Source organism: Procambarus clarkii, chromosome 24 (genome assembly GCF_040958095.1).
Source record: "Procambarus clarkii isolate CNS0578487 chromosome 24, FALCON_Pclarkii_2.0, whole genome shotgun sequence".
Classification (NCBI taxonomy): Eukaryota; Metazoa; Arthropoda; class Malacostraca; order Decapoda; family Cambaridae; genus Procambarus; species Procambarus clarkii.
In genome coordinates, this window is record NC_091173.1 from 38,695,932 (window position 1) to 38,709,315 (window position 13,384).

At 38.6% G+C, this 13,384-nt stretch overlaps 1 protein-coding gene across 1 annotated transcript in view; it reads left to right on the forward strand.

The window, feature by feature from the left end:
• Positions 1 to 13,384, forward strand: part of LOC123761866 (thrombin inhibitor rhodniin) — a 61,984-nt gene that overhangs the window by 19,255 nt on the left and 29,345 nt on the right. The window contains exon 5 of the mRNA XM_045748089.2: positions 3,654 to 3,803. Coding sequence (XP_045604045.2) covers positions 3,654 to 3,803 — 150 coding nt within the window. The remainder of the gene's footprint in view (positions 1 to 3,653; positions 3,804 to 13,384) is intronic.

Genomic DNA, 13,384 nt, shown 5'->3' on the forward strand with positions numbered 1-13,384 from the left:
CAGGGGTGGAAAATCGGCCCCCAAGAGAAAATATTGTAGGGTATTATTGTACATTCACTCAGGCATACAAGAAGAATGAGAAGGTGATACGAGATTTAACTGACAGGAAGTGTATACCTTGCAGTGAAAACGCAATGATTCCTCCTCTCATTTATTATAATAAGCCTCGTACATCTTCCCTCATTCCCTCATTATGAGAAATAACATCTCTGCCTCCACTGACAAACTGAGGTGTACTGCATCAATATAGATGCAACTCTAGAGTCTGTGTGCCCCAAAATAAATGCTATGTTAGACATACCACGAATACATTGAGCAGACGTCTTACACTTATCTTGCAAGACAGAGGTATTAAACAACATCATTCTCATCACCACAACACCATCTTCAATCGTCAAGACAAAGTGAAAGATACGACAGTAATCACACTCTCCATCGATCTTAATAGGCATCGTGTACTTGAGACTGTTTTCATTTGGGAACTGACATCAGTAATCATCATCAAGATGAATTTGTCTTCGAGCACACAGCTGTTTGATGGTCCTCTATTGATCCAGATGGAAGTTGTAAAACGTGGCATACAACTAGAAGCCAGAATCAGGCAACAATCACGTCCCCCTACCTTTCGCCGCTCTTTACAATTAAGGGGGTTAGGTGAATCGTAAAGAGAAGTGTACCCAAATTTAAAAATTTCTAGATTTTCCTTGTAAGCTACAAGGAAAGTTAAATCAAGTTTCAGCTCTGCTCCAGTTCCAGGTAAGTCCACTACGGGCTCACCATAGTCCGAGCTACTTAGAACTTTTTGTTCTGAGTAGCCTAGTCTAAAACAACAACAAACAACCTTGTAAGCTCTGTATACCTGTGTTAGCTCAACAGTGTACTATTGTAGATGTCATATTGCTGGCAAAACGTCGAAGAATAAAGATGGAAAGATTAGGTAATCTAGTGCACACAGAAATCACATTAGCGTGATATATCAAAAGAATAAATCCACAAGGGCCATGAAGAAGGTTCGAACGTACGTCCAGGATGATCCCAGACGAGCCTTAATCGACTGCGCCCCGACATGGTATAGCAGTAGCAAAGCAGTAGCTTTGAGCAGTAGCAATCCCGGTTGCAATTCTTATACCATGTTTTGGCGCAGTCGATTAAGGTACGTCTGGGATCATCCTCCACGTAAGTTCAAACCTTGTTCATGGCCCTTGTGAATTTATTCATTTAGTGATCTAGTGTTTCTTCACCCTCCAGATGGTAGATGATATTTGCACAGAATGGACAATATCTCAAAGAAAATTGATAATAATCTCAATGCTGTTATGTTTAATGACATGTGTATTAGAGAAAACATGCTCCAGAAGGAATGTATTATTAAATTTAATAATACATTCCTTCTGAAGATGTATTATTAAAATACGAAAGTACTTAAGGAAATTCCTATTTCAGTTCTTCCTTCGTGGTCTGACATTGTCACGTTTTTCATCATGTGTTAATTTTCGTGATTTACACACACACACACACACACACACACACACAATGGCTTCTCTAACGGTTTCGTTGAAGACGTCATAAGAAGGAAGGTGAAACGCCACATAACCTCTGAAGAGTCAACCAACACAACACCTGTACCCCCTATTAAAATATTTTACAGGAACTTCTTTTCGACGGCTAATAAGACGGAGGAAAAGGTCCTAAAATATATTGTTGATAGGAACGTTATCCCTACAGACAAAAATCAGAAAATACAATTGATAATTTATTATAAAACCAAAAAAAACGGCCAATGTACTCATGAAAAACTCCCCAAAATCCAAGCAGAACGCTCTGAAGGGAACCAACGTCGTCTATGCCTTCAAATGCCCACTTGGGGACTGCAAGCCCCAAAGAACTGAGTATATAGGCAAGAAAACAACGTCTCTTTCCAGGCGACTAACAATGCATAAGCAACAGGGCTCCATCAAGGAACATATAATCTCTTCTCACAACCAAACCATCACCAAAGAAATCTTAACAAACAACACAGAAATCATTGATAGGTACAGTGATAGCAGGCGGCTCGACATCAGCGACGCACTACACATCAAAAAGTCAACACCAGCAATTAACAGCCAATTAATGCACAACTATATTCTACCCACTTCAAGGCCCCGTATGGGTCAATAGGCCCTCTGCAGTTACTTCCATTCTCATGTACGCACCTCACCCAATACCCACCTCACTCAAAACCAATAAAAAGCAAGAGTTATGTCATATGTTTCATACACAGTGTATCAAGTGTATCATAAGTGTAGTGTTAGGTGTAAATAAGTCTTTGAGAATGTAAGAAGCCCTTACGAAACATTTCTAGGCGTCAGACCATTAATAAAAAGGAACTTTGGAGAACTGATATTTCCATTACCACCGACAGTGAAGAAAACATTAGAAATATTGAGAAAATTAGTATTAAAATTATTTATCTTACCTTTTCGGTCATATTCAACAACATATATTGTGATGGGAAAGTGTTGGAGTGTAAAAATTATAATTACAAAATTATAGACTGCTTGCCTGTTGTCTGTGATAAGTTAGAGGGAGGAACACGTAAAACACAAAATATGAACAATGAAACTTTAATATATTTACTTTAAACATAAATGAAAATAAAGACAAATCTCGGGAAGTTAAATTACAGTTAAATAATAAAGAAAATTCACAGACAATGTGAAATACAAAATTACAATGTTAAAATGGTGCTGAGAATATCGGCTATGGCTGAAACCTCCCTTCGCATACGAGCTAATGAGCGAGTATACCAGAGAGAAGTGTCAACCGTAGGAGCACAAGGAATATTGTGAAGTGGATAGCTGGTCAGACTCAGACGTCGATTCGTGTAGAGGGCGCTGAGGTGCTGTGTGCAGGTGCGCAGCTGGCGAGTCGCCAATCACAGGCAGGCAAGCTGGTGAAGGGTAGTTAGCTGGTTTGATGACGAGCCGGCGCGTGGAGGGTGTGTGGAGTAGGGGGATCTTGAATACGTTTTGCCTCCTGGTCAAAACATTTTGTGCTACTGGTGACGTATCTTGAATGCAGCATCTTATACTTGTGTCTTTGGCGTAACTTAAAGTAGGGAAGAGCAGGCTCAATCTCTCTAGAAAGAGATTATCGTCACAATATATATATATATTTATATATAACTAACTGAAAACTCACACCCCAGAAGTGACTCGAACCCATACTGCCAGGAGCACTCTGCAACTGGTGTACAGGACCCCTTAACTACTCGACCATCACGACCGGACAAAAGATGATGGTAGCCGAGGTTAATTCCCCATCATGCAATTAAAATATTCATATATGTATATATATGAATATTTATATATGTATATAATTTTTTCTTTATATTTTCTGTATATTACATAATACAGAATGTACAAATCCACATGGGCCTTGATGAGGGTTCGAACCTATACGCTGGATTTGGCACGTCTAGGAACATCCAGCACATAGGTTCGAACCCTTATCAAGGCCAGTGTGAATTTGTTCATTGATATATCACGTTATTGTTATATCTGTGTGTATACAATATGTATTACAAAAACTATTTGTTTTTAAACAACTTCTACTTATTCAACATCTTCGTCAATCCCAGACCATGTCGCAGTAATGTATTTTCAAAACAGAGACAACGAGCACCATCTGCACTGCCCTCTGCGTCAACGAGAAGAAACCAGTCTGTGGCTCAAACCATGTCACATATGACAATGACTGCCTGCTGCTTAAAGCTGCCTGTGTTATCTATGGCCTGAGGAAGCTGCATGATGGCCCTTGCAGTGAGTACTTTTATTCTTTATCGTATCTTTATGTGTATTAAATGGCGTGCACTGACATCAACATGTAATTAAAAATAGGGTCAAAGATGTCGGACAGAGATTCCCAGAATTCGTACGAGTCACTGAGATGTGTAACATGAGGTCATTCTCCTTAAAGCTCATTTAATGATCTGCTATCGAGTATTGGTTAGTGTTCTGACTGGCCACTTGGTTAGCCTGGGTTTTAACAGAAATGTAGATATAAACAAATCGGAGGTGTGTAAGTTCTATTCAGTTGTGTATGTGTAAACTAAAGTCTTTAAAAATGTAATAAGTTTTACGAAACGCGCTCAAGTGTCGCGTCAGACTAGAAATAAAAATGAATTTTGGAGAATTGATTTTTGAATTACCACCAGCAGTGAAAAGAAATGTACGAAAGATTGAGAAAATTCGTGTTAGAATTATTAATCTTACTTTTTCGGTCATATTTAATAATATATATATATATATATATATATATATATATATATATATATATATATATATATATATATATATATATATATATATATGTCGTACCTAATAGCCAGAACGCACTTCTCAGCCTACTATTCAAGGCCCGATTTGCCTAATAAGCCAAGTTTTCATGAATTAATGTTTTTTCGTCTACCTAACCTACCTAACCTAACCTAACCTAGCTTTTTTTGGCTACCTAACCTAACCTTACCTATAAATATAGGTTAGGTTAGGTTAGGTAGGGTTGGTTAGGTTCGGTCATATATCTACGTTAATTTTAACTCCAATAAAAAAAAATTGACCTCATACATAGAGAAAAGGGTTGCTTTATCATTTCATAAGAAAAAAATTATAGTAAATATATTAATTCAGGAAAACTTGGCTTATTAGGCAAATTGGGCCTTGAATAGTAGGCTGAAAAGTGAGTTCTGGCTACTAGGTACGACATATATATATATATATATATATATATATATATAAATATATATATATATATATATATATATATATATACACATTATATATATACATATATATATATATATATATATATATATATATATATAATGGGTAATATATATATATATATATATATATATATATATATATATATATATATATATATATATATATATATATATATATATATATATATATATATATATATATATATATATATATATATATATATATGTCGTACCTAGTAGCCAGAACGCACTTCTCAGCCTATTATGCAATTATGCAAGGCCCAATTTGCCTAATAAGCCAAGTTTTCATGAATATATTTAAGCAGTCTCCGTGGTGTAGTGGTAAGACACTCGCCTGGCGTTCCGCGAGCGCTATGTCATGGGTTCGTATCCTGGCCGGGGAGGATTTACTGGGCGCAATTCCTTAACTGTAGCCTCTGTTTAACGCAACAGTAAAATGTGTACTTGGATGAAAAAACGATTCTTCGCTGCAGGGGATCGTATTCCAGGGACCATAGGATTAAGGACTTGCCCGAAACGCTACGCGTACTAGTGGCTGTACAAGAATGTAACAACTCTTGTATATATCTCAAAAAAAAAAAAAAAAAAAAAAATTAATTGTTTTTCGACTACCTAACCTACCTAACCTCGCCTAACCTAACTTTTTCGGCTACCTAACCTAACCTAACCTATAAAGATAGGTTAGGTTAGGTTAGGTAGGGTTGGTTAGGATTGGTCATATATCTACGTTAATTTTAACTCCAATAGAAAAAAATTGACCTCATACATAATGAAATGGGTGGCTTTATCATTTCATAAGAAAAAAATTAGAAAAAATATATTAATTCAGGAAAACCTGGCTCAATAGGCAAATCGGGCCTTGCATAGTAGGCCGAGAAGTGCATTCTGGCTACTAGGTACGACATATATATATATATATATATATATATATATATATATATATATATATATATATATATATATATATATATATATATATATATATATATATATATACTATATATAATATATATATATGTCGTACCTAGAAGCCAGAACGCACTTCTCAGCCTACTATGCAAGGCCCAATTTGCCTAATAAGCCAAGTTTTCATGAATTAATGTTTTTTCGACTACCTAACTTAACCTAACCTAACTTTTTCTGCTACCTAACCTAACCTAACCTATAAAGATAGGCTAGGTTAGGTTAGGTAGGGTTGGTTAGGTTCGGTCATATATCTACGTTAATTTTAACTCCACTAAAAAAAAAATGACCTCATATATAATGAAATGGGTAGCTTTATCATTTCATAAGAAAAAAATAGAGAAAATATATTAATTGAGGAAAACTTGGCTTATTAGGCAAATCGGCCCTTGCATAGTAGGCTGAGAAGTGCGTTCTGGCTACTAGGTACGACATATATATATATTATATATAGTATATATATATATATATATATATATATATATATATATATATATATATATATATATATATATATATTAGTATATTGTGGTAGCAGTCTTTCCTGTAGACATATATTATTAAATATGACCGAAAAAGTAAGATTAATAATTCTAACATGAATTTTCTCAATCTTTCGTACATTTCGTTTCACTGTTGGAGGTAAATCAAAAATCAATTCTCCAAAATTCATTTTTATTTCTAGTCTGACGCGACACGAGCGCGTTTCGTAGAACTTATTACATTTTCAAAGACTTTAGTTCACAAATACACAACTGAATAGAACTTACGCATCTCCGATTTTATATCTACATTTGAGTGAGGTGGAAGGGGTGATGTGGCATTAACACAAGACAGAACAAGATGTGGCATTAATAGGGTATTAATTTCATCAACACAAGACAGAACAAGGGTATTAATAGGGTATTAATTTCATCAACACAAGACAGAACACGAAACAATGGATATTGAATAGAAGTGTTTGTAGAAAGCCTATTGGTCCATATTTCTTGATGCTTCTATATTGGAGCGGAGTCTTGAGGTGGGTAGAATATAGTTGTGCAATAATTGGCTGTTGATTGCTGGTGTTGACTTCTTGATGTGTAGTGCCTCGCAAACGTCAAGCCGCCTGCTATCGCTGTATCTATCGATGATTTCTGTGTTGTTTACTAGGATTTCTCTGGCGATGGTTTGGTTGTGGGAAGAGATTATATGTTCCTTAATGGAGCCCTGTTGCTTATGCATCGTTAAACGCCTAGAAAGAGATGTTGTTGTCTTGCCTATATACTGGGTTTTTTGGAGCTTACAGTCTCCAAGAGGGCATTTGAAGGCATAGACGACGTTAGTCTCTTTTAAAGCGTTCTGTTTTGTGTCTGGAGAGTTTCTCATGAGTAGGCTGGCCGTTTTTCTGGTTTTATAGTAAATCGTCAGTTGTATCCTCTGATTTTTGTCTGTAGGGATAACGTTTCTATTAACAATATCTTTCAGGACCCTTTCCTCCGTTTTATGAGCTGTGGAAAAGAAGTTCCTGTAAAATAGTCTAATAGGGGGTATGGGTGTCGTGTTAGTTGTCTCTTCAGAGGTTGCATGGCTTTTCACTTTCCTTCTTATGATGTCTTCGACGAAACCATTGGAGAAGCCGTTATTGACTCGGACCTGCCTTACCCTACAGAGTTCTTCGTCGACTTGCTTCCATTCTGAGCTGTGGCTGAGAGCACGGTCGACATATGCGTTAACAACACTCCTCTTGTACCTGTCTGGGCAGTCGCTGTTGTCATTTAGGCACATTCTTATGTTTGTTTCCTTAGTGTAGACTGCAGTGTGGAAACCTCCGCCCTTTTCCATGACTGTTACATCTAGAAAGGGCAGCTTCCCATCCTTTTCCATCTCGTAAGTGAAACGCAGCACGGAACTCTGCTCAAATGCCTCCTTCGGCTCCTGCAGATGTCTGACATCAGGTACCTGTGTAAAAATGTCGTCAACATACCTGCAGTATATGGCCGGTTTCAAGTTTATGTCGACTAAGACTTTTTGCTCGATGGTACCCATGTAGAAGTTTGCAAACAGGACACCTAGGGGAGAACCCATGGCGACCCCATCTACTTGCTTATACATGTGCCCATCCGGGCTCAAGAAGGGTGCCTCTTTAGTACAAGCTTGGAGTAGTTTCCTCAGAATATTTTCTGGTATGTCAAGAGGAGTACAGGCTGGATCACGATACACTCTGTCGGCTATCATTCCGATTGTCTCGTCCACAGGTACGTTGGTAAACAGCGATTCTACGTCCAACGAGGCTCTTATCCCTGTGGCCCGTGTGCCCCGCAGTAAGTCAACAAATTCCTTTGGAGACTTCAGGCTAAAGGCGCAAGGAACATAAGGAGTCAGCAGGCCGTTGAGTCGCTTCGCCAGTCTGTACGTGGGTGTGGGTATCTGGCTAATGATTGGCCGAAGTGGGTTTCCAGGCTTGTGCGTCTTGACATTTCCATACGCATATCCAGGTTTATATTCCCCAATGATCTTTGGCAGTTGGAGTCCGGATTTCTTGGCGTTCACAGTTTCGATCAGTTTGTTGACCTTTGCTTTTAATTCGTCTGTAGTGTCCTTCGTTACCCTTTGGAACTTAGTTTGGTCAGAGAGTATGATGTTCATTTTCGCCAGATATTCGTCTTTTTTAAGAATGACATATATTGGCGACTTGTCACCTCTCCTGACAACTATCTCCTTGTTCTCACGAAGGCTTTTAGCTGCCGCTTTAAGCTCGGGGGACAGTATGGTGCTTCTGTAGTTGCCTCGATTCTTTCCTCCTTCTGCACTAAGTTCTGCTTGTAAGGTATCTTTGGTAGTGACCTTCTTTTGTGTCTCGAGGTCGAATATGTCGTCCAACAGAATTTCCAACTCTACTTTCCGGGCCATCTCACTCGGTCTGGACATAACATGACAGTTTATGCCCAGATTTAGGAGAGTGACTTGGTCCTCAGTGAGGTTAATTCCTGCAAGGTTCAGGAAGCCATCTCTTGGTCGTGGAATTGCCATAGGTCCTCCATATAATGTTGTTAGTTTCTTGATAATCCTTGTTTCAGTGCTGAGGTGATGTTGGTCTGTGAGGATGTCGAGGTGTTGTTCAATGCGGGTACGGATACTATCGTCGATGTTGCTATTTCTCCACTCCAAACCATCGCCAGAGAAATCCTAGTAAACAACACAGAAATCATCGATAGATACAGCGATAGCAGGCGGCTTGACGTTTGCGAGGCACTACACATCAAGAAGTCAACACCAGCAATCAACAGCCAATTATTGCACAACTATATTCTACCCACCTCAAGACTCCGCTCCAATATAGAAGCATCAAGAAATATGGACCAATAGGCTTTCTACAAACACTTCTATTCAATATCCATTGTTTCGTGTTCTGTCTTGTGTTGATGAAATTAATACCCTATTAATACCCTTGTTCTGTCTTGTGTTGATGAAATTAATACCCTATTAATGCCACATCTTGTTCTGTCTTGTGTTAATGCCACATCACCCCTTCCACCTCACTCAAATGTAGATATAAAATCGGAGATGCGTAAGTTCTATTCAGTTGTGTATTTGTGAACTAAAGTCTTTGAAAATGTAATAAGTTTTACGAAACGCGCTCGTGTCGCGTCAGACTAGAAATAAAAATGAATTTTGGAGAATTGATTTTTGATTTACCTCCAACAGTGAATCGAAATGTACGAAAGATTGAGAAAATTCGTGTTAGAATTATTAATCTTACTTTTTCGGTCATATTTAATAATATATATATATATATATATATGTCGTACCTAGTAGCCAGAATGCACTTCTCGGCCTACTATACAAGGCCCGATTTGCCTAATATGCCAAGTTTTCCTGAATTAACATACTTTCTCTAATTTTTTTCTTATGAAATGATAAAGCTACCCATTTCATTATGTATGAGGTCAATTTTTTTTTATTGTAGTTAAAATTAACGTAGATATATGACCGAACCTAACCAACCCTACCTAACCTAACCTAACCTATCTTTATAGGTTAGGTTAGGTTACGTAGCCGAAAAAGTTAGGTTAGGTTAGGTTAGGTAGGTTAGGTTGTCGAAAAACAATTAATTCATGAAAACTTGGCTTATTAGGCAAATTGGGCCTTGCATAGTAGGCTGAGAAGTGCGTTCTGGCTACTAGGTACGACATATATATATATATATATATATATATGTCGTACCTAGTAGCCAGAACTCACTTTTCAGCCTACAATGCAAGGCCCGATTTGCCTAATAAGCCAAGTTTTCATGAATTAATATATTTACTCTAAATTTTTTCTTATGAAATGATAAAGCAACCCATTTCATTATGTAAGAGGTCAATTTTTTTTTATTGGAGTAAAAATTAACGTAGATATATGACCGAACCTAACCAACCCTACCTAACCTAACCTAACCTATCTTTATAGGTTAGGTTAGGTTAGGTAGCCGAAAATGTTAGGTTAGGTTAGGTTAGGTAGGTTAGGTAGCCGAAAAACAAATAATTCATGAAAACTTGGCTTATTAGGCAAATTGGGCCTTCTATAGTAGGCTGAGAAGTGCGTTCTGGCTACTAGGTACGACATATATATATATATATATATATATATATATATATATATATATATATATATATATATATATATATATATATATATATATATATATATATATATATATATATATATGTGTGTGTGTGTGTGTGTGTATATCACGAAAATAAACACGTGATTCAGAATGTGACAATGTCAGACCACGGAGAAAAATGAAACAGGAATTTCCTTAAGTACTTTCGTATATTAAATACATCTTCAGAAGGAATGTATATATATATATATATATATATATATATATATATATATATATATATATATATATATATATATATATATATATATATATATATATATATATATATATATATATATATATATATATGTCGTACCTAGTAGCCAGAACTCACTTCTCAGCCTACTATTCAAGGCCCGATTTGCCTAATAAGCCAAGTTTTCCTGAATTAATATATTTACTATAATTTTTTTATTTTGAAATGATAAAGCAACCCTTTTCTCTATGTATGAGGTCAATTTTTTTTTATTGGAGTTAAAATTAACGTAGATATATGACCGAACCTAACCAACCCTACCTAACCTAACCTAACCTATATTTATAGGTAAGGTTAGGTTAGGTAGCCAAAAAAAGCTAGGTTAGGTTAGGTTAGGTAGGTTAGGTAGACGAAAAAACATTAATTCATGAAAACTTGGCTTATTAGGCAAATCGGGCCTTGAATAGTAGGCTGAGAAGTGCGTTCTGGCTATTAGGTACGACATATATATATATATATATATATATAAGCGGATTAAGGCGTCCTGTAGATACCAGTTGCGTTGCTCCTGGCAGTATGGATTCGAGTCACTTCTGGGGTGTGAGTTTTCAGTCGCATATAGTCCTGGGGACCATTCAAGCTTATTCGCATTTGTGTTCCTCACGTGTGCCCCAAAGAATGAGGTGATTTGATAAAATGCTATGCCCAAGATTACCATCTGAGTGCCGGCGTGGAAGTGGTTCAAATAGCTTCTGCTATCACTTCCTTATGTCGTGATGGTCAAGCGGATTAAGGCGTCCTGTAGATTCCAGTTGCGTTGCTCCTGGCAGTATGTGTTCGAGTCACTTCTGGGGTGTGAGTTTTCAGTCGCATATAGTCCTGGGGACCATTCAGGCTTATTCGGATATATATATATATATATATATATATATATATATATATATATATATATATATATATATATATATATATATATATATATATATATATATATATATATATATATGAGGTTAGGAGGACAATGGGATAGGGGTTTGGGGCATGGTGGGAAGGAAGACGGGGATGGCGGAGTGAAGAATGGTGGGGGAGGACGAGGGGACAGTGGAGTAGGGAATACTTTGGAGGCCGAGGAGACGGGTGAGGAGGGAATGGTAGGGAGAACTGGGGGACAGGGAAGGTTGGTGTGGCTCAGCAACGTGTGGCCGGGTACTGCTAGTCAATATAAATAAAAATGTAAATGTTCGTTTGTTCAAAATCGCTAATCTCCGAAAGTTCTTCATTGATCACTTTGAAATTTTTACACAACGTTCCATTCAAATACGCTCACACTTTTATATAAATACTATATAGATGCCACACCTGTGACAGGAAAAACATGTTTTTTTTAAAAGCATCACCATCTTTTACGGGACACACCTGAGCAGGGGGCAGAACCACAGGGGCCACAACCGAAGCATCCACACTCTCAGGCACCGGCTGGAACTCCTCACAGCGAGCATCCTTCTTCATCACCAGCACTAGGCAACGGCCCGCACCAGCACTGTCACCATCCACTGCAGGAGGGGCGACCACCCCCCCCCCCACTGTAGAGAACCTTCAACAGAAGAAAAAACATGAGATGAATCAAATGCACAAATATCGGCATCGGTGAGCACATGGACCCCAGCCACTACCGTCTTCATAGAGTGCGACTCACCCATAACCCACCCTATTGTGGCCCGAAGACCCACCGCTGTCGTAGTCCCCAACATCAGCCCAGGCAGTAGACGAATGCCTAGGATGTTTGGGCTCTGGCCGCACATCATCAGAGCCGGAGGCGGACCCAGAACTACGGAGATCACAAGCCATCGGCTGTCGCAGAACAGCAGCAGCCTCAACCACAGGGGGAAACCGGGCCGCACACAGCAGGAGCTTCGCAGCCACCCCATCACCCAGCACAGCCAGGACACAAAGCCAGGGCGCAGGGTCAGGCACAGCAGCAGGAGAAAGCGAAGATGCAGATGATGAGGACGCGCAGAGAGCACCCTGAAGATCCACGGGAGCAGCGGGGACACTAACTGGACCAAGAAGACCATCCGAAAGCAAGATAACCTCTTAAGGAGGGGCCACAACAGCCGGCAGCACACTGTGCGACACTGGGGGAAGCGGGACCGCAGCAGCCAACGGTACGGCCACATCCCCACCCACGGAATCCTTTTCCACAGGGAGCGGTGAGAAATCCTCTTCATGGAAAACGTTCACAGGAGCGATCACAGCCTCGTTGCACACAGCAGCCTGATGCCCCAACAGGCCACATCAGTGTAACACGGGTTTGAGTTCCTCTCTCTTTACTTCCTACCTTCTACTCCCTCTACCCGTATTCTTACTTTTATTTCTAAACCAAGGGACTCCAAAACTTTTAACAAAGCCAACTCCACGCCACGTGGTCCTAAGACGATTGACCGACTTAGGATTCTACACCCAGTATGACGTGACCTAAGCTCTGAACAAAACCCTAGAGTCACCTCTGCTGCCACCACCAGACCAGTAATACAAGAGCAATGATCGAGGTCTGGATCGATCACGCTAATTAATCAACCTTGGGGCTTGATCCCCACTATATACGATGACCTTGAGTGTGGAATAAATTACACGGTAATGATAATTCCGATTCGATGTTAGAATCGGCGCCCAATACAACTCTGCCTCGTGTGGACCACGTGACCAGGACAAGTTTACACATAAAACACATGGAAACAATAAAATGCAAATTAATAACAAATTTAATTTATTAAAAGAAAACTAAAACAAAATCTAAATATGTTCA